Raw genomic sequence first — 22,054 nt, 5'->3', positions numbered from 1 at the left:
CCCATGTGCGTGTGTGCGTGCACACGTGTGCCCACGTGTGCTCGTGTGTCCGCCGTGTGCGCCCATGCGTGCACACATGTGCCCCTGTGTACACGTGTGTGCGCGTGTGCACGCGTGCCCGTGCGCCCACGTGTGCCCGTGTGCGCGCGCGCGCCGCGTTCCTCAGGTTGCGGAGAGCCGCGGGCGGGGACGGCGGGCGGGTCCCGGCCCAGCGGCGGCGCCGAGCGAGCACCGGGCCCGGTGGGGCGGAGCCGGGGCGGAGGCCGGGGCTGCATGGAGTTTCCGGGGCGCGCAACTCCGGCGGGGCCTCGGCCACTGGGCTCCGGGGCGCCGCGGGGCGGCCGCGCACATGGGCTGAGCCCGCGCGGGCCGAGGCCGCGGGAGGGGTAGCGCGGCGCGGGGCGCCGTCCGCACACGAAGCGGGGGACGAGGACCGGCGGGCCGCGCCCCACTCCGCGCCGCCAGCCACCCGGGGTCCGCGCCGGGCCGCTGCCGCGAGGATGCGGGGGGTGTGAGCCGGCCCCGCGCCGCCGCCGCCCGCCCGCCGCGCCTCCATCACCGCCGGCCGCGGAGCCGAGGAAGCAGCGCCCCGCGCCGCGGAGGCGCCCGGGGCCGGGCTGCGGGGCCCCGGCCGGGCCAAAGGTGAGTGGCGCCCGCCACCCCGGTCCCGTTCCCATCCCGGTCCCCGTCCCCGTCCCTGTCCGCGTCCTCGCCCTGCCGACCCCGGGCTGCGGACAGCGCCTCCTGAACCTGTTGGCACCGATGCGGGCACCCAGCGTGCCGGGGCCGCCGGGGCCCCGCGTTCTCCGCGGCTCGGGTCCTGGGGGTCTTGGGGTGAGGGCTGACCCGGGGTCCCGGGCGGCTCCACCGGGGTCCCGGCCCACCCGAGCCCCGGGTGTGTGGGGCGGAGGAGCCGCAGCGCCGCGCGTGGGAGCCGCCGGCGCCATCCGCGCCCCCGCGCGCGGCCCGAGTCATGGCGGCCGGGGTCGGTGCGAGGTTGGGGTCCCCGCCGGCAGCCCGGCCCTGGTGGGGGGTGGGGGGAGAGACGCTGGCTCTCGGGGGGGGGGGTGGGCTTGCCATGGGGGGCCTGGGAGGCCTCCGAGGCCCCGCGGGAACCTGGACCCCGAGATCCGCGCGTTCGCGGGCTCCGCTTCTCCCCGTGGTGCAGGTCCGGGTCCGGGTCCGGGTCCCGGCGCCTCCAGGCCCGCAGCGGCAGGGATGAACTTTCCGACTTGGCCCCACTTGCCCGCGGGGCGCCGGCAGCAGCAGGTAGTTCCGGCCGGCCGGCCCGGGAGCCGCCACGTGCGCCCACCGTGATGCCCACCGCGCGGTGGTCTTGTCTGGAGGCCGGGAGGGGAGGGCAGTGGAGAGGAAGGGAGAGGAAAGGGGAGAGGAGAGGAGGGGAGAGGGAAGGGATAGGGAAGGGAGGGGAGGGCAGGGGAGTGGAGAAGGGACCGGGAGGGGAGGGCAGGGGAGAGGAAGGGAGGGGGGACAAAGAGGAGAGCAGGACAGGGAAGGGGAGGGTGTCCTCCTGGTGCCCAGGCCCATTGCTCCAAGCGCACCTTCCCCAGGTGCTGATTCTGTCTTTATGACAAAATGAAAATGAGGCTTTCCTGGGTGGGCTGTGAGGTCTGCAGTCTCTGGTGGCCACACACTGGTCAGTGGACTTGAGACGACCTTCCTGGGGTAGAAGGGGTGGCGTCCACCCTCTATGCATTGGCCTGGGGCCCAGGTAGGAGCACCTGACTTCAAGTGGTCACTTCCACCCTTTCCTCATTCAAGGTGGGCATTGGCGGGGTACACCTGTGAGGGGGCTGAGATGTGAGGCTGGCTTTCTTTTTCTTTTCTTTTCTTTTTTTTTGTGAGGCTGGCTTTCTGAGGAGCACAACTCCGGGTCTCATCTTGGCCTCCTTGGCGTTTATTTTTAATAAATGAGGGAAGGAATGGAGTGCTGGAGTACAGCCATGGGAGAGGGCTGCTGTTGCTCTGGGGTGCTGGGGTGCTGGGGAGGCCTCGGCACTTTGCTCTGCACCCCTGAGTGGCAACCCAGCCCTCTCCTTGCTTTTATGTGCTACCTGTGTCCCTGGTATTGGCTGAGGCTGGTTCAGACCCCTCCTAGCCTTGCACCTTCCCCCATTAGAATGCACTCCTGGCTTATCTGTGCACTTGGGCTAGCTGTCAGGCAGTGGGTCACCCCCACCCCCTAGTCTGGGGTTGCCTGAGCCTGGTGGGGTTGAGTCTGGGGAAGTGTGATGGGTTGGGCAAGTTGTGCAGGTTGTGGGGAGCAGTAGTCCCCCATGTTTAAGTAGCTGAGCTTGGTCATGGGGCATCCGTCTAGTCACAGCCCTGAAATCCTGATCTCTAGAGGTTTCCTTGGAGGAACTGACCACCAAGTGGCCCAAGAGTCGCCATGACCGGTGTGGCCAGCTCTTGGCCAAGGCTGAGCCAAGGTTGTTTAGAAGAAGGAAAAGATTTCTCTGTTCAGCTGGTTCCATGGAGAGGCCACAGAAGCTTGTAGCCTGTGCTGTGTGTGTGTGTGTGTGTGTGTGTGATCGAATCTCCTGCCTCACGTATGCTGGGCAAATGCTCTGACACTCGGGACACGCCGTCTATTACATTTTTTTGAGACAAAGGTTCACTGATTTTGCTCAGGCTGGATACTGAATTCAGGGTCCTCTTGTCTCTGTCACCGTGTAGCTGGAATTACAAGTGTGCACCATCACACACCTGGCGATGTGCGCCAGCTGTTTGCTTGTGGCTAGAGGAAATCCTGGCCCACAGTAAGCACCAGATGCTAAGACTCTTCCAGACCCTCCTTTGGGCCATGCCCTTCCCACGTGGAGCGCTTGTGGGCTTTCAGACTTGGCAGTTGCATAAGCACTAGGCTAGGGCGTCTGGGCCATGTCCCAGGCTGGGCCTGGATTCTTGCCCAGTGCTTGCTCAGGTCTGAAGCGGTTGCAGTGACCTCTGACCCGCAACGCCTGGCTTGGCCTCATTCACGCGGTGTAGTGTTCTATGTTTGTTGAGTGAATCTATGCCTAGGAGGCTATGTCTGGTGCGGTTGCCCCTTGCACTCAGCACTGGTCCTGGCCCAGGGACACTTCGTCTGACCACCATTCTGGATGTGGTGAGGAAGAAAGAAAAGGAGAATGCTGCCGTTGCCTCTAACCGGGCTTCAGAGTGAATTACAGTTTTAATCAGAATGCTAACAAGAACTTGTCGAGTGCTGGCTGTGTGGCAGGAGACGGCTGGGGTTGTCCCTCTGCGGCGGCGGGTGCAGATGGGGGTGTGCGAGGCCTGTGTCAGACACAGACAGTGCAGCCGGGTGGGGCGTAGGAGCTGTGTGGCAGACCACGGGTGACGGTAAACTGGCTGGGCGCAGGGGGGTGCTCCAGTGAGTGTGGGCAGAGGTCAGGGGCAGGGGGCATGGGGAGGGGGGTGGTAATGCAGGAGCAGGCTGTCTCCCGCTCCTAGAGCTGGAAGGTACAGGCAAGGGAGGGCAGAGAAGAGGCCAAAGATGGACTGGATCCTTTGGTTGTGCCCAGGGACCCATATTTCTCCTCGGGGGACAATGACCGGATGACCACCGGGGCTGCGGGGGCACAGTGGTGGCAGGGACAGTTCACAGGAAGGACAGGACGTGGGCCATGGGTGGCAGGGACAGCCCGTGGGCTCCTCCAGTGGAAGTTGTGGTGCGTGGTGCTCTCAGTGCCGGATTTTCCTCCTGACCAGCTCTTGGACATGGTGGCATTGCTGGGGCACATTGAGCTGGGGTTCAGGTTGGGTGGTCAGATGAGGAGAGGCCGAGGCCGCAGTCTGGGGGTGGTGACATGGATGTGGGGGTCCCCATCACAGAAGGTCGTGGCAGGACTGTTAGCAGACGAGGGGTGATGAGAGGCGTGGGTCTGGGTAGCAGCCCTGTCTGAGTGGAGCCAGGGCAAGTTCCAGGTGCCCCCCACCCCCCCGGGGGGGCTGGGCTAAGCTTCCAGGCCCAGATGACCTAGTTTACAGAGCCTCATTGAGGGCCGGGCCGGCCTGTTAAAGTGTGTTACTTCCTCCACACCCCACAAGCCTTGCTCGTACATGAGGACATTCTCCTACACCCAGCCCATGCATACCGGGCATTTCTGGGTTAAGTACTGGAGAAAACGGTGGATTAGACAGACAGAGGTCATGCTCTCCTGTTCTAGAGATGAAAGACGTCATAATTAAAAACAGTGAAATATAGAAATAAAATGACAGGCTATAATTGAGTAGCAAGGGCTGTTTCAGATGAGGTGGGCGGGAGAGGTCTCGCCAAGGAGCTGTATTTACACCAATACCAGGACATCATGAATGCAAAAGTGGGACCCAGAAAGGAACCTGCATGCAGTAGGGGCAGCCAGTGCAAAGGTCCTGAGGTAGAAGTGAGCGGGCAAGTTAGAGGGATAGGAAGGAGGCCAGTGTGGCCGGGGATGAGTTGAGCTTGAGCGAGGCTGGCTGCGGTTCATGGGGGAGGGGCGGTCAGCACACGGAGTCTGGATTCTGAGCTTGGAGGGTGCCCTGGAGGGTTTGCAATATGTCTGTGACATGATTTAATTGATATTTTCTAAAGATCATTTTGGCAGCCACGCACCCTTATATGCACCATCTCATACAATAAAGCGAGTATTTATCCCCCAGAGTGTAAAATGAAATGCAGTGTTTCAAAGTAGCAGATGGGGAGAAAATGCTTTTCTGACCTTAATTTAGTGATTTTTTTTTTTTTAGTGTGCCAATTAAATTGTGGGCACATAAAGCTCTGTCTAGTGTGGGATTTCAGCATCGCTTATAGAAGAACCATGGAGAGAAATGGACCAAAAATTGTTAACAACTTGTCCAAAGGTGTTGGCGTGAGGGATGAGGTGTTTTTTTTTTTTTTAATGAGAGCAACACATCTCTTTTATTATTATACACTATCAACTCTGCTATCACAATCGCTTTGAGTGGCACGTGTCAGAGAATTGCACTAAATGCTTTTCCCGACACTTTGCTTTGGAGATGTTAATGCCCCAAAGTTCTGATTGGGTCAGAAAATAGGTCACTCATTTTGCATGGGGCTCCTCCATGCTTAAGGAATGTTTTTTAATTAGGGAAATAAATGTTCTTTCGTTTAATTCGTTTTTCCAATTGAGCGTGTCATCGTGCGCGCAGTCCCTTTCGGCCAGCGCCGCCCTTCGCATTCTTCACGTTTGAGACAGCGTCTGGCTGCACAGCCCAGGCCAGACTCCAGCGCGACCGTCCTGCCTCAGCGTCCTGCCTCCAGCCGCAGGGCCGGTCTGGCCATCCTACTGGAAAGAGGCGTCACAGATGAAGTGAAGGAGTAAATGTCAGGAGGGACCGTCCTCCCATGCCAGCCCCGTCTTTCTTCCGTGCATTTCCAAGACACTGTCCAGACCTGCTTGGCTTTCAAGATTGCTCCAGTGGCCGGCCCCACCTGCCATCTCCCCAGAGTTGCTTCCTGCAGACTTGAACTGGTGACTTGGCTCCCCTTTGAAACAAGTTCATTAGGAAACATCCACCTAGCTGGGAGAGACCAAACCTTCGCTTTTGAGCATTCAGTGTTTACTGAGAGTGTGATTTACACATATACAGAATAGAGCAATTAGATATTCATTAAAAACTCAGCTCTGAGCATTAAACATTATTGCTCTCACACTGGATCCCAAAGGCTCCTATCACAGTGACAAATCACTTGTACTTTTTCATTAACAAAAGTCAGGCAACAGGAAAACTTCCAAGTGCAAATTATGCAGCTAGGCTAATTATTTTGGTGACATATTTATGCAACAGAATATTATCATTGGAAAACAGGAAAAGAGAAATAGAGTCATTGCTGTGTGTCTGCAAGGGCCACTGTCTGCCGGGCAGCCTCGTGGCCGGGAGGGCTTGGGGTAGGGTGTAAGTGGGCTCATGTCCTCAGTGGAGGATGCAGCCATGTTCTGTAATCCATCCTCATGGCCGGGCGGGTTTGGGGTATAAGTGGGCTTGTGCCCCCAGTGGGGGATGCAGCTGTGTCTATAATCAGCCGCATTCCCACTTTCCTGTCACTGCTTCAGTTAAGTGCCCCTTTCCCTGGTGAAGGGAAGGACGAGTGCTTGGTGCCTTGCATGAAGTCAAAGGTGACCACTTCTCTGGCCCCCGCCAGTCTCTGCGCCTGCTGCTGGCATCCCTCCCCAAAGCCGGGCGCGGGGAAGGCCCTCTGGTCCCGGCGACAAATGGGAGGCCTCACGGCGCTCATTCATTCCACAAAGTGTAATCCGTCTGTGTGCTGATAGCATGCCTAATTACTATGTAAACATTTCCATAGCTGATGAGGTGCTCGCACATCTGCACTGCACACCCCAGGCCGTGGGGCCCCTGCGTCTGCAAACCACCTGCCCTGCCACCAACCGGCCGCACCCTGTGCCTTGTGAATGTACACACATGCACGTGCACCTGCACACACCCATGCACACAAACTCAGGCACACATACCGCACATGCACACACACTGCACATGCACATGCAGGCATAGCACACACCACAGATGCACACACACTGCACATGCATACACCACACATGCACACACAAGCACATTCATGCACACACACCACACATACACACACACCACAGGCGCACACACTGCACATGCACACGCAGGCACACCACATGCCACATGCACACCACACATGCACACATACTGCACATGCATGCACACACACCACACATACACACACCACAGATGCACACACACTGCACACACACAGGCACACCACACACTACACATGCACACTTGCACATACACTGCACATGCACACACAGGCACACCACACATGCACAGGCACTGCATACACAGGCACACCACATGCACAGACACTGCACACACACACGGGCACACCACACATGCACATACACTGCACATGCACACACAGACACACCACACACTACACATGCACACACCCCACATGCACACAGGCATACCACACACACACATGCACATACAAGCACACCACACATGCACACACACTGCACATGCACACGTAGGCACAACATATACATGCACTCACACACATACACTGCACACACACATCACATGCACTTGCACACATGGGCACACTCCCCACACATACACATGCACACACAGCACACACACAGCACACAGGCACACCAAACACACCAGCTTCTGCCCTGGAGATGGAGTCTCTTAGGCTTTTTGCTTGGGCTGGCTTAGAACTGTGATCCTCCCAATCAGCCTCCCACATAACAGGGTGAGAGGTGCTTGTACTGTGCCCAGCTGTCAGCTGAAAAGGGGCCTCTCGGTCCAGGCAGGTCTTGAGTTGTGCTCCTCCTGACCTCCGCCTCCAGGGAGGCAGGACTACAGTGTGAGCCGGCCATGCCTTGCTGAGATCTTCCCCATGTTGCTGGTGAAGAGGCAAGATGCAGGCCCAGCACAGCTGAGCTCCGAGTCGGGGCAGACTCCAGTGTGCAGCAGTTCAAGTCTTCATCCTCACCTTGCCACACAAAGCAAGCAGCCTCCCTGCAGGAAAGACCAGGATGGGAGTTTGTTACGTCACCTGAGAGAGTTGCTGTTTTTCATCTGTGCTCACTCCGGAGTAGAAGACAGCAGAGCTGACTGTGTGGACTGGGTACTTCCAAGCTGGCCCTGAGGCCTGCCTTGGGGCTTCTGCTGGTGTTGACAGGTCAGGTCAGATGTCTGCCCTCAGACACAGCCAGTGGTTCTCTTTCCTTAGCCTGGCTCCTCACTCAGGATCTCATCCTCAGCCTGGGTCCTCTCTCAGGATCTCATCCTTAGCTTGGATCTTCACTGGGGATCTACCCTTAGCTTGGTTCTTAGGATCTCACCCTTAGCTTGGGTCCTCACTTAGACTGTAATTGGGTGTTAGGATGCAGGCTCCCAGAATTCCACACACTTGAGGCGCCAACATCAGGGCTGGGACCCCTTGCGTGGCTGGCCAGGACCCCTGTGGTTCTAGTCCTGGGCTTAGAAGAGCCTGTGTTTGGTAGAATTAGGGCTTCTCAAGCAGGAAGAACTGTGGGGATTTCCCAGCATAATCCATTTGGTTTGTGGGGAGCAAACAGACCAGGCCTAGCCGAGCAGGCCAAGGCTGTGGTGGGTGGGAAGCCGGGAGAGGTGTGTGGCAGGCTGAGGCCTGGGAAAGGCACGCCTTGCTCCGGGCACACAGTGTCAAGAGACAGATGTCTTCAAAGACCGTGGGTTTGTTCACGTGGAAGGTACCTGTGAGTCGAGAGCTGTGGCTGTGATCTCCCAGCGTCTCCCCAGCTTCCCCGGTGGGATGTGGATGGGCTGGCCTGTGGCATGGAGCTGACCGTGTGTTCTGGGTGGGGCCTGGTGCAGGCTGCCCTGCTTCACCCCCAAATCCTTCCATCGCCATTCCCACCCAAAATAGTTCTTCTACATGGAAACAAAGGGCCCTGGCGACGTGCAGGCGCCTGGCACGTGTCACAGCCACCATGACTCAGAAGTCACATTTCCGTGGGCCCTTTTGTCTGCTCTTCTAGTGCGAGGCTCCTGAGACAGCGTGTTGGTGGCGTCAGCGACATTTTCTAACTGACGGGATGTGACGGCAGCGAGCGTGGCCTCGGGGTCTCGCGCAGGCAGGTGGGCGTCTCTCCAGGGGAGCGCATCTTTAAATAGGGGAGAAGGAGGCCCGGGGAAGGAGAGCAAAGCCCTTGGTATCACAGGGAATGCCTGTAGAAGTGATCTACCCTAAGTCACTCACAGGTGAGGGGCCCAGGGGTCTTCCTGCAGCCGGCCCAGTGGGCGTGGCCTGGTGGGTGCAGCCTGATGGGTGTGGCCTCGGGTTCACAGACAAGGCAGCAGCCCAACTCATCCCTGCATGTGCCCTGAGACCCCGTGCATGACCCCGCCGGCTCCTACACACACCCTGAGACCCTAGCGGGGTGCTTGCACCCTAGCCAACCCCGAGCCCATGTTGACTATGTTCCTTCCTGAATGAATGTCAGACGTGATAAAATTTGATTTCCTAAGTTGGGCCTGGGGAGCAATGAACTCTGGGTTGTACAGCTAACAATCGCATTAGAATTGAGACTAATGAAACGCTGCAACAACTATAACCCAGGGAAGAAAGACCTCGCCCGACTTCTGAAACCTGGTCTTGGCATCCTCACCACCTCACCTGGGTTGGGATGCTGCTCCAGGACTTGAACTCAGGGCCTTGCTTGCAAAGCAGGTGCTCTGACACTTGAGCTACATCCCCAGCCCTCTTTTGTTTTGGCCGTTCTTTGGATAGGGCCTCGTGCTTCTTTCTTGGGCCAGTGTGGACCGTGATTTTCCTAACGCCACCTCCCACATAGCTGGAGAGACAGAGATGGAGCGCGACGTGGTGTGAACCCCTGAACCCAGCCTGCACTGGGATAGATGGTTCTGGTAACTTTGCCATGGCTAGCTTCTCTTCTTTGTCTCTGGAATAGATGGGGTTGCAGGCATGGGGGTGCTACATGCATCCCTGAAGGCTGCTTCTCTAGGGCCTGGCAAGTGTCTATCAGGTGCGAAGCACTGCTTGGAGAAGTGTTTTGGACTTTGGAATTTTCAGATTTGGAACACAAGCAAACACATGCATGCACACAAACATGACAGTCCTTGAGGATGGGCCCAAGTCTAAACACGGAATTTACTCAGGTCTCTCACACCTGGTCCTTGCCGGCTCGCGGCGACTGTGGTCCTCCTATGTGGCCAGGGGTGGAGTCTTCAACGTGCCACGTCATCTCCGAGCTCAGTAGTGTCAAGGCAGGGGTGTCTCAGAACCAGAGATTTGTGTTAGGGACAGATACTCACCCTGCCAGAAACATCTTGGGCTTGGCTGGCTGTGTGGCATCTGTGGGAGGGAACCACTCAGCTGCGTTGTCATTGGCAAGACCTCCCTGAGCCTCTGTGTGCCTCTCTGCAGGGTCCCCTGTGCCCCCAGGCATGGCAGTTCACTGCCGCTGCTGGGGCTCACGGCCTGCATGACTTGTTTAGTGATGTTTCTTAAATGTTGTTGGAGCCCAGTATCTGGGGATGTGGTCATACACTTGTCCCCGTAGGGTGATTGTGGCTCTCCCGTGTGGCTCGCCAGGGCTGGCCTCACTGTCATCATTTGCTCTGTGGCCCATGATGGGCTAGTGCCCGTTAAATGGTGAGTGCAGTAGCTCATGTTCTTCTGGCCCAGGCGCCGGCTGGCCACCCCAGGGGCTCCCTGTGGTACTGTGAATTCACTGGAAAAAGGAGTAGGAGAGGAAATGAAACAAACTCAAGGTGTTTCTTAAAGGAACCCATTAAGAAAATATGAACTTCCGAGTGCCAGTATTTGCCTGGAGATGACATCATCGTGAGGCCCTTTGACACAGGAACTCTCCTCAGAGCTGGGGAAATTTCCAGATCCTGAGGCTGTTGACAGACATTACACAAGGGTTCACATAGGCAGTCATAGAAATGCTATCAGAAACAGCCACAGGCAGCCATGCACCCTAACACAAATTGCCAGGAACCAGAATCTGGCCCATTTTACAAAGGAAAAATCTCTTCCTGACCAGTGGGGAGGCCAGTGTGTGTCTCTCCACCTTTCCAGTATGCGTGCACCTTTCCAGTCCCCTGCCACAATGGGGGTAGCAGCCCCAGGTCTGTGACAGGCACAGCCGCTTTTGTGGGGGAAAGCTGAGGACTTCAAGCACACAGGCAGGTGCCCCTCCTCTCAGTCACGCCTCCAGACCTCTTCTGCACTGGTTATTTCTGAGGTAGAATCTTGAGTGTGCGCCTGTGCTGGTTATTTCTGAGGTAGTCTGGTGTGTGTGCCTAGACCTTGATCCTGCTGTGTATGCTTCCTGCAGTATCTGGCCCATCTGCAGGGCTTTCTTTGGGGGCCGCACTGGGGAGGGACGGTCAGGCTGGGCATCAGGGAAGAAGGGATCTAGCCGGGCTCTGTTGCTTTGTTGAGGACTCTTCCCAGTCCAGCTCCAACTAGACGCCTGAGGCCTCCTTCTATACCCTCCCCCACCCCACCCCCAGGGCTAGATTTGGGCCCCGGGTCCTTTTGTGAAATCTGAAGGCCAAATGGGTGTGAACTGTTTGATGGTGGCATCTGGGGTTCCAGCAGGTATGCCAGCACACATTGTTTGTTTTGCTTTTTTCTTTGATGAACTTTATGTCTTGTCATCTGTTGGTGTTTGAGAGAGGATCATGAGCACTCTGGTGTCCCAGTGGGGAGGCCCCCATGGACAGGCTGGGGGTGGGACGCCACCAGGGTCACACAGTGGGGCCCTTGGGATGGGCACGCTGCCGGGGCCCCGGAGTGTTCTAGCTGTCACATCCGGAGTCCTTAGTGTCCAGTCAGAGCCTGGGGCCAGGCCAGGTGAGGCGAAACCGCCTACAAAACCTGCAGCCCTCTCCCCCTCCCCGCAGATGCTTAAGGGGTTTTGGGGAGAGTGGGGGAAGCTAGCGGGCTCCAGCACCTCCGCCGGGGTGGAGCATGGAATCAGGCCAGGGCTGAGGCTGCGGGCAGACGGCTGCGGGCAGCCTTGCTGTCATGTTTGTCAGCCCTGTCTGCTGATTCATTGCTGCCCTCTGGTGCCCCGGGCCAGGGCCTCCTGGGGTTGCCTTGTCCTCAGGCTAGAGGCCTTCGTCCAGCTCCTTGACACCACTGTCTGGCCTCCGACAGTATCTGTTTGGTGCATTCCCTCTTCTCATGCTCCCCCCTAGCTCCCTGAGCTCTACCAGGGGATGGGGCCTTTCCTGAACCCCAAAACCCTGAACCCTAGGGCTCCTCTGAGCTACTGCCAGCTTCCACTGTATTTACAGGTGATGTGAGTGTGGTTCTGAGAGCAGAGGCCCTGCCTCCACCACAGCCTGCAGTCGGGGCACCTCCATGCACCACCCCCCCCAAACCTTCTACTCCTGCGCTCTGCTCTCTCCTCTTTCTCTGCCCCTCTCTCTCTCTCTCTCTCTGAACCACTCTCCAGATCCCCCTCCCCCCATCTTGGGTGAAAGAGAGCAGGTGAAAGAGGCAGGTCTCAAAAGTCGGTTCAAGTATTACCTCCAGAATCCGAGTGCTTGAGTTAGAGTACCAGCTGGGCTTGGGGTGCTGGATTCGGGGCACTTGTTTAGTTCCCTTCCCCTCTCTGGATCACAGGTGTGTGTGTGTGTGTGTGTGTGTGTGTGTGTGTGTGTGTGTGTGTGTGTGACCATGCCTGGTGTGGTACACTTTTATGGGCACTGGGAGTTCACCATGGGAAGAGTGCTGCCCTTGTGGAGCGCAGGCTGGTTGTGTCTTGGTGAGTGTGGTAAAGCTCACATCTCATGGTGGATTCTGTCCCAGTGCTCTTGTGGAGGCCTGGTAGCAGGTGACAGGCTCACGTTAAATCTCCTTCTGGAACTCTGCATCAGGTGTCAGGTTGCTTCTGGTCTCCCTCTGTGCGGTGTGAGTCCTTCCTGGGCTGGCAGGTGTCAGGGGTGGTTGGCTGTCTGCTGCCTGGAGGTTGGGGGGTCTTGGTGTGTAATTGTGGCATTCTGGCTGCCCTCGGCAGGGCCCCAGGGCCCAGCGGCACCTTCCCACACCACCCAGCCTAGAGGCTGGCCATGCAGCTGCAACCCTGAGCCAGTGAGGGTGCGTTGGTTGTTCTGGGCAGGCAATGGAGGGCCCTCAGGGGACGCCAGGGGAGTGGCTCTCCCAGGTCACCCTGGGAGGAGCTGCCGGAAACAAATGCCATCCCTGCGCTCTTATTTCCAAACATTCCAATGCCGTCATCTCAGGAGTAGCAGGCAGATTTCAGACCACTGTGGGAGGGGAGGACGGATTGAATGAATCTAATTTGTGTGCTCTTCCTTTCATGTAAATTAGACCAAGTGAAGCTGCTCTCCTGTGTCTTTCTTCTTGCATCTATTCAAGTCTCTTCTGGCGAGACAGGGCTAAAACAAGTTAATAGACTGCACAGGGAAACCCCTTTATATAATTAATGGACACTAACAAGATGATCATTCTGGTGTGACTAGATCCTTTAGGACATTTAAAGATGGATGGATAGTCAAGCCAAGTGCAGTGGTATATCCTGTAAACTCAGCTGTGGTGAGGAGGCTGAGAGATCAAGGTTGGAGTAAGTGTGGGCTAAGTGAACTCAAGACCCTATTTATTTATTTATTTATTTTTGGCCAGTCCTGGGCCTTGGACTCAGGGCCTGAGCACCATCCCTGGCCTCTTCTTGCTCAAGGCTAGCACTCTGCTACTTGAGCCACAGCGCCCCCTCTGGCCGTTTTCCATATATGTGGTGCTGGGGAATCGAACTGAGAGCTTCATGTGTAGGAGGCAAGTACTCTTGCCACTAGGCCATACTCCCAGCCCTCAAGACCCTATTTGAAAAGCAAGACCAAATGAAAGCACAAAGGGCAGGTGGCATGGCCCAGTTGGTAGAACAGCTGCCTAGCAAGCAGAAGGCCCTGAGTTCAATCCTGATTACCACAAAACACAAACAGAACAGGGGCATCTTCTGTGGGGCAGGTGTGAAAAATCCTTCCTTCTGTACAATCACTCATTTGGAAATAGGATTAAGATTCTTCCACGTTTTTGTTTTTGTTTTGCAGCGTGGGTACGCCCACCAACCCCCTGGCCTTAGGAACGATATCTTATGGATGGACTTTCACTCGGGGTCTCACCTGGTTGACCCACCATTAGACACTGACGCCCTTGGAATCAATCAGTTAGTGAATAAGAGTCATTACTGCCATCCTTACTGTGTTTTTAAATAAAACACCTTGGGGGGTGGTAGTAGGAGAATGCAGTACTGGTGAGACAGTGTGGACTCTCCTTGCACCTCACCGTGTAGATAGATTCAAAGCCAGGGCTTGAAAGGGTGAGTTCTCTTTGAGATGGAGGAAGGCAGTGACCTTACATCTGTAGAAATCACTGGAACCGGGTAAAAAAATTACAGAAAGCAAAGAAGACACAGAGTCTTTGTTTGACTCCTATGTGGTTTGGCTGGCCTGGCCAGCCTTGCTCTCCTGTGGACTGACTCGTATTGCTGTGCCACGGCCTGTCCCCTGCCATCAAAGGCTCTGGTTCTGGTGGCTCCTGTGGTTCCCCTGGCCTCCAGGCCATGGCAGCTCTAACCTCAGCTGGGAGGGTACTTGGAGATGGGCCTGGGAGGTGAGCAGGCTGAGATGAGGCCCCTTGTGATGGAGTGTAGGCCTTAGTGACTAGAGACTCCCAGGAGCTTGTTCTGTGACTCTGGCCTTGTGGGGACATGGGGAAGGTCGCTGTGTGCGAGTCAAATAGATGTGCAAGCCAAATAGAGAGGGAGAGGGGAGGGAGAGAGAGGGAGGAGGGAGAAAGAAGGGAAGAAGGAGATTAGCAAAGCTAGCCCTGCCGCCATCTTGGCTTTCCAGGCTACAGACTATGAGAGGATGTGTGTTACCCCTGGAGTGTGGGATCTGTTAGAGCAGGCAGCCTGGGTTGGCCTGACTGCTAGTGAAGGGCCTCTAGAAACTATGGTGTGCTGGATCCCTGGAACAGAACCTACTGTCCCAGGAGCCCTCTCCTCTGGTGACCGGCTCTCCTGTCTTTTTGGGAAGCCATCCAGGGCTCTGGGTGTGACATGAAAAAGCCAGCGGGACTCTAGCTTTATCAGCACGGCCGTACATGGGGGTCTTTAGAGAGCTACGTGGAAATCTGCTAGAGTGAAATCCTTCCTCATTTAACTACAGATTAATAAGTACGAAGGCAGCCTTGTTTGAGATGTCCATCTGACAGGAGATTACTATCCATAGTATGCCAAGAGCCTGGAAAATTAACCAACCAAAAGGACAAAAAACCCAGGGACTTCTTAGGCAGTGGGACAGAAGAGACACATTCCACCTACAGAAGTACTCGTGGCCAGCCACTCCAGAGCCACATTCAGCCCTGGAACAGGAGTCGGGCCACCCTGAGCCCCGCCCAGCCTCGGGAGGGTGGCCGTCCTCCAGGGACAACCAGGCCCACTTGGGATTCGGGAAGGGATGGGGGTGTGAACTCATGTAGACACTGTGGAAGTCAGCATGGAGGTTCCTCAGAACTTTAAAAGCACAACCACCCTGTGGGGGAGCCATGCTGTTCCTGGAATATGCATGAGAGAATCAAAGCGGCTGATTGCAGACACCCGCGCACACACGTCTGTGGCAGCCCCGTTTACCCTGGCCAGCTCCCCTCTACCCAGATGGGGTCTGAGGACTTTCCTGCCCATGCTGGCCTGGGACTGCAGCGCTGCTGACCTCAGCCTCCTGGGCAGTGAGGTGGCTGGGTGGGAGCCGCTGGGCGCCTGGCCAGCCAAGCCTTTTGTCTGATTGCTTTCAGTAAGAGCAACTGCAGCCATTTGCCCAGAGCTTCCCTCTGGACAGCAGGCTGTGGGTAAGGGGTGGGGGTGAGGGTGGGAGAGGGGTGGGAGGCTGGGCTGTGGGCCGGCTGTGGGGGAGTGGGGTGGGGTAGGGGGACTGGGCCATGGGTGGGGGCGGGGAGGGCCATGGGCGGGTTTCCACATAGTCCTGGCACCCCTGGCACTGGCTGCGGCCCAGGCCCCCGGGAGGGCGTTGTCTCGGCCTCTTCAGTTGTTAAACTCCATTGAATCTGTCTGTAAGGATGAAACAGACCACGACTCCGGGTGAGGACAGGGGAGTGAGTGTACACTTGTAACGACTCTATCAGCCAGAGCCAGCAGAGCGGTCCATTATACATGTGTTATAGATATGAAGGAATATATACATAGGCTGTAGGTCATTATCTTTTTATAGCTCTGATTATGCACTACATATCATTTTACCGCCCGACCTTATAAAAGCAAAGCAGGAAGGGAGTAGTGCAAATCAATATAAGTGGATGCAAATAAGTCGGAGCCATGGGGGCCTGCGGTGGCCGCGTCCCAGGGCACCATGGTTGCGGGCAGCTGGCCGGCGCATTCTGCTCTGGGGAGGGCAGTGCAGGGCAAGGGGCCTGGCTCTGGCCTCTGTGGCCACTGAATCTCTGTCTCGTCTGGCCAGGGTCATCTCCATTCCCGGAGCCGCCTTTCCTCTCTCAGTTCTGCCAGGCTCACCTTTATGTGTGAGCGTTATGTGGGCGTTGATAGCCCACTGGAGCTTGTAATAAAGTCTTTTATTTCTTACTTGAGGGGAGCACTCCTTGACCTCCCACTGTGAAGCCCCCTCCCCTTGCTCCCTCCTCCAGTGGAACTGTCTCCTCGTCAGGCTTTTATGACATGTACATTGTTCTCTGTGTAGAACTGAATTTTTTTTTTGTTTTGTCTATCGATTTCAAATTCAAAGATAAAAACATAGCACCGGGGGCTGGGGATATAGCCTAGTGGCAAGAGTGCCTGCCTCGGATACACGAGGCCCTAGGTTCGATTCCCCAGCACCACATATACAGAAAAAAACGGCCAGAAGCGGCGCTGTGGCTCAAGTGGCAGAGTGCTAGCCTTGAGCGGGAAGAAGCCAGGGACAGTGCTCAGGCCCTGAGTCCAAGGCCCAGGACTGGCCAAAAAAACAAAAAAAACAAAAAACAAACATAGCACCGGTGGTTCTTGCTTGCCATCCTAGCTCCTCAGCAGGCTGAGATCTGGAGGCTCTTGGTTCATCCCTGTGAGAAAAATCTTTGAGACTCCATCTGCAAAATAACCAGCAAAAAGTTGGGCTGGAGGCATGGCTCAAGTGGTAGAGCACCAGCTGTGAGCACATGTAGTAAATATGAGGCTGAGTTTAACCCCTGGTAGCACAAGAGAGAAAGGGAGGGAGGAAGGAAATGAGCCTGCATTTAAGGGCTCAGTGTATATAGGTGGGTTGTGCGGATTGTCAGCTTTCATTTTAGGGTTCAAGTCCTGGAATGAAGAACCTGTTTCCCCATGCAAATGCTGCTGGAGAAGGGTCTGCCCTGGCCACCGCCTGCCTGTGGGCAGGTCCTGCCTTTCCCCCTGTCCATTCCAGCTCTTAGCCCTGGGCTGGGCTGTCCCAGGCTCTGCTGCCTAGTGAGGCCTTCCCGCCGCATGCTGCCTGTGCCCAACTCCACCCATCAGTGGGTAAAATCATTTCTGTCTGGGCACAGCGGCTCATGCCTGCAGTCCCAGCTACTTTGGAAGTGGAGGTAGGGCATTAGCTATGACAGCAGTTCAGGCAGACCTATGAAACACTAGCTGAAAAACACGCAAGCAAAGGCCTAGAAGAGGGGCTGAGGTGACCGGGGACTTGTGTAACACGTGCAAGGCCCTGCGTGCCATTAAAACAGGCTGGGGGCCCTGAGTACCCCAAAAAGGAAAATACACATTCCAAAAGTTTATTGTTAAAATATTCATAAGCTCCTTTCACCCCCCCCCCCACTCTGATAGGAGAGTATTTTTCTGTCTGTGTGTGTATCACACATATATAAGTATTTGTATATAAATATATAATATATAAGACATATACATTATTATTTTTTTTCTGGTCTTGGGGCTTGAACTCAGGGCCTGGATGCTGTCCCTGAGCTATTTTGTACTCGTTGTGGCGCTAGCACTCTACCAACTTGAGCCTCAGCTCCACTTCCAGCTTTTTCTGAGTAGCTTAGTAGAGCTAAGAGTCTCTTGGATTCTCCTGCCTGGGCTGGCTTCAAACCACAATCCTCAAATTTCAGCCTCCTGAGTAGCTAAAATGACAGGCCAGGCTGATTTCTGTGTTTTCAGCTTTTTCTTTTTCTCAGTTTTAGATATAGTGCAATGAGATACTTGACTGTATGGAAGTCCACTGAGGGAAAGAGTAAGAATGATAAGTTGAACTCTTGACACATAATTGCCAAGTTGCTTTGAAGGGTTGTTTCACAGAATGTGGGTTCCATTACATGCTTGCCAGTATTGAGAGAGAGAGAAAGAGGAGGGAGGGAAAGAGAGAAGGAAGGAGGAGAAAGGAGAGAGATAAATGCTGGCTCTTCTCTCTTTCTCAGGGTCTTGATTTGTGGCTGAGGGCAGTCATGATCTGGCAGTTCTCTGCCTACTTTGAAGTGCTGGCATTGCAGGCTTGTGCTGCTATGCCCGTATAACAGAGTCTTTTCAACAACAACTTTTCTTTCATTGGTTGTGAAATCAATAATGTTTTTCACATTTTTCCCCAGTTTTTTAGTTCTTTCTGCTTTTGTGAAATTTCTATTTATGTCATTTTCAACCCCCCTATTACCTCTTTTATGTACGCCCTTCATAGTAGCTAAAAGTTTATATTTTTATATTGGTGAAGTTACTTAGTCATTTCCTTTGAAATTTCTTTTTTTTTTTTTTAAATTTGACTGTGTCAAGTATGGAAAGCTGGGTTGAACACACACACATACACACACACAAACACACACACAGAATCACTGTAGGTTTTTGATTATTTCATGAATTTTTTTTCTCACTTGTTTGTCTTTCACTTTGCTCCTTTCAAGCAGTCTTGGTTTTGTTCACGTCTTGCTTCTTCGGGTTGGATTTCTAGGGTATTATTCCCTGGTGGTGGGTGGAGGAGCCTCCTTGCGCCCATTCTCGCGGTGAATTCACGGTGGGGAGTGGGGGTGCCGGCAGCCTATGGGCCAGCGTGGAGTAGGAGGTGGCGGGTCACACGCTGATGGCCTTGTCCCGGGGGAAGGCAGCTATGGGTAGAGACAGCCTAGCAAGGGCAGGAGGCCCCGAGTTCAAGCCCCAATACTGGCATGGAGTGTGGGGCCGGGCCCGGGGCGGCTCTGGTCACGAGATGGGAGGGGGTAGTTCGTGTCTTCTGGGGTGAGGGGGATGTTATTGACATCTCACACAGATGACATTTTAATGAAGACTGAAGGAAAGCAACTGCTTTTCAAAAGAAACTCAAGCTACGGGAAGATCGTTTCTTGCAAATGGCCATGATTTTGCTGCAAAAAGAAACGTTGAAAGCACGTTATGGTAACGTCTGATCTGAGAAGTTGGGAAATCTGGGATTAGAAATTTGCCAACTGCTTGAGGAACTTCCAAGTGAAGAGATCAGTTTTTATATTTATCTCTCTGTGTTTCATTTTTTTCCTGTGCTGGTCTGAAGACCCTGTCCTCCCACCTGAGCCTTGAACCCTGATCCTCCTAACTCTGCCTCCTGGGATTACAGGCATACACTGCCCGACCTGGCCTGGTGAGACCTGTGGCCGTCCCCTCCAGCTCATGACCGAGGCTGGCAGGACGGCTGTGCCCCTCCTGCGGCTAACTCCCCTCCCTTCGTCCCTGTGGAGAGGACAGGTCATTGGTGCACCTTCCTTTGGGGAGGTCCTGGCCCCCCGTTCCTGCGGAAGGCAGGTTTGGGGGTCTGAGGTGTGATGGGCGAACACCCTGGTGCCCTGAGCATCTGGCGCTGGCATGGCTGTGGTTGGGTGAGGGAGGGCAACGCCCCTGCCGGCCACTGCTGGACGTGTGGCCTTCTGGGGTGGACATGAGTTCCTTCTTGATGCCCTTGGCTGTGGCTGCCCCATGGCCTTGGCACTGGGAGCCTGGGCTGTGGAACCTCATCCTCCCTCACTGGCTATGCCTCTCCCAGCTTCATGGCTGCCCTCCTGGAGAGAAGCAGGCATTCAGGAAGGAGGGCAGGGCCCGGTCCTCTTTCCTCCCCCATCCCGGCCAGGGAGGCTGCTCCTGCGTGTAACTGAACCCTTCCTCTCCCTCCCTCCTACCTCCCTCCGTTCTCCCTTCCTCTGTCCTCTGTCCTCTCCCTCTTTCCTTTCTTCCCTCCCTCCTTGCACTGACCACATAGATGCTGTGCTGCTGAGCTGAACCCGAGCGGCACCACCAGGGCTTTCCTGGCCATCTGTCCCTCCATAGCAAGCCCCCTGCCAGCCCCAGGCTTGGGGAGGGATTCTGGGCTTCTCCCCTGGCACCTGCAGCAGGGAGGCCCCGGCCTCCTCCCCATGGTGGGGAGTCCACCCCTTCATGTTCGCTCCTTCTTTTCCCACGCTGTGGGTACAGGGCACGTCAAGGTCACAGTGGCAGCACATGGGGTGGGGCTGCCTGAGGCTCCATCGCTGGCAGTGTGTATGTGTGTGTGTTTAACTCTGCGAGTGTGCAGGAAGCACGTCCTCTAGGCACCTAGCACCCTGCTGTGCTCCATGGGGAGGTATGACTTCCACTCCTGAGATTGGTGTGCCCTGTGGGGAGGTGTGACTTCCACTCCTGAGAGTGGTGGAGAGATGTGACTCCTGAGAGTGATGGGAAGGTGTGACTTCCACTCCTGAGTGGTGGGGAGGTGTGACTTCCTCTCCTGGGACTGGTGTGCCCTGTAGGGAGGTGTGACTCCCACTCCTGAGAGTGGTGGGGAGGTGTGACTTCTATCCCAGAACATGGTGTGCCCTCTGAGGAGGTGTGACTTCCACTCCTGTGCCTGCTGCCCCCTGCATGGGGGTGTGACTTCCTCTCCTGAGTGTGGTGTGCCCTGCAGGGAGGTGTGACTTCCACTCCTGAGCTTGCTCCTGCCAGCGGCGTCTTCATCACAAGCTTGGCATCCCAGAGAGGCAAACTGCTGCCCTTATGAAGGGCATGGTCTGGGGGTAGTGGCTCACACCTGTAATCTCAGCACTTGGGAGGCTGAGACAGGAGGATCTTGAGTTTGAGGCCAGCATCGTTTCCCTCCCGGGTCTGTGGGCTGTGTGAATGGGACACCCACTTTCCCAGGGAGGAGGACACATGTGAGTCTCCGTGTCACAGCTAGGCATCCTGTTTCTGGCTATGCCACCATTTCTGTGATGCTCAGTCTCCTGATCATGGAGAAATCATTTTAGTCCCACTTACCTGTAAGCCCACCCCCTCAAATTGGAGGAGCCTTGGTTCATGGCCACCTTGGTCAAGATGTCAGTGAGACCTCATCTCAATCAGTAAGCTACAAGGAGGCGTAGGTTGTGGTCTGGGGCCGCCATACAACAGCACAAGACCTTACCTGTCAGATAACAAAGACACAAAGGGCTGGGGTGTGGCTTAAGCGGCAGAGCACCTGCTTAGCAAGCCTAAGCCCTGAGTTCAAACCCCCTAAACCTCCCAAATTGTCTTCAGACCCAGGGAAGGGGCAAAGACCCCCTTGTTTGCCTGAAGCGGTGGTCTGACCATGGCTGAAAATTAAATGAGGGGCATGAAGGAAGAAGTCAGGGGAACTTGGGGGTTGCGGGGGACCCTGGGGCAGTACCCGGGGCTGGAAGGAAGGGGTGGGGAGCGAGCAGCAGCCTGGCATGGCACGTGATCCTGTGCTGTTCCCACAGGGAGAAGATGCCCTTCCACCACGTGACCGCCGGCCTGCTGTACAAGGGGAATTACCTCAACCGCTCTCTCTCGGCAGGCAGCGACAGTGAGCAACTGGCCAACATCTCCGTGGAGGAGCTCGATGGTGAGAGGCGGCCATTCCGCGTGGGGCGGCCTTGGGGGTCGGGCATTCAGGGGAGAGGCTTGGCCTCCGGGCATGCTTGGCAGTGTGGCTGTGGGGAAGGCTCCCATAATGGCAAAATGACTTCGTGTGCATGGCCCTGCAGTGGGCAGCCCATCCGTGGGGAGTGCTCTGGTTTCTTGGGTACACGTGAGGCATCTTGAAAAGTGCTGTCCCACGTCAGGTGAGGGGGTGCACACCCGTAATCCCCACACCCGGGGAGCTGAGGCAGGAAGACTGGGAGTTCCAGGCCAGCCTAGGCCTGCCCTGCCACACTGCCTCCCTGCAGTGTGTTGTCTGTCAGCGGCCCAGTCTTTAATTACTGGGGTGGGGACGGGGGAGGGCCTCTCCTGTGCCTCTACTCACGTGGGGACCCTCTGTCCATGAGCTCTGTTCATGGCTGTCTCTTGATTTGCCATGGCTGTCTCTTGATGCTTTCAGGACTACCCAGACAGAATGATCTGGAAGCCGTGGTGGGGAGGGGATGGCCAGCAGGTATTTCAGTTGCCACTCTTGGTAGAGCTCAGGTGTTCAGAGTGATTGGAGAGATGGGGGTAGGAGTAAACGGGGACACCCATGTCTGATTCCCCTAGGACGGTGTCCTGACAAAGCAGTGCTCTGACTAGAAAACGACATGAAAAAGAGG

At 55.8% G+C, this 22,054-nt stretch overlaps 1 protein-coding gene across 3 annotated transcripts in view; it reads left to right on the top strand.

Moving 5' to 3' along the window:
• The first annotated feature begins 572 nt into the window (after positions 1-572).
• Positions 573-22,054, top strand: part of Caln1 (calneuron 1) — a 165,670-nt gene continuing 144,188 nt past the window's right edge. For 2 of the 3 annotated variants that reach the window (XR_007208331.1, XM_048329356.1), the window contains exons 1-2: positions 15,335-15,354; positions 21,248-21,372. Coding sequence is in view for 2 of the 3 variants with exons in the window: in XM_048329356.1 (XP_048185313.1) it covers positions 21,255-21,372 (118 nt within the window). In the remaining variant the exon portion in view is untranslated. Of the gene's footprint in view, positions 643-15,334; positions 15,355-21,247; positions 21,373-22,054 lie in introns of those variants that run through there. The other variant, XM_048329369.1, reaches the window with a different exon arrangement.

The sequence above is a fragment of the Perognathus longimembris genome, chromosome 1, assembly GCF_023159225.1.
Source record: "Perognathus longimembris pacificus isolate PPM17 chromosome 1, ASM2315922v1, whole genome shotgun sequence".
In the NCBI taxonomy this organism is placed as follows: Eukaryota; Metazoa; Chordata; class Mammalia; order Rodentia; family Heteromyidae; genus Perognathus; species Perognathus longimembris.
Note: the sequence above shows the minus strand (reverse complement) of the source record. Positions and strands in the feature narration are given on the sequence as shown.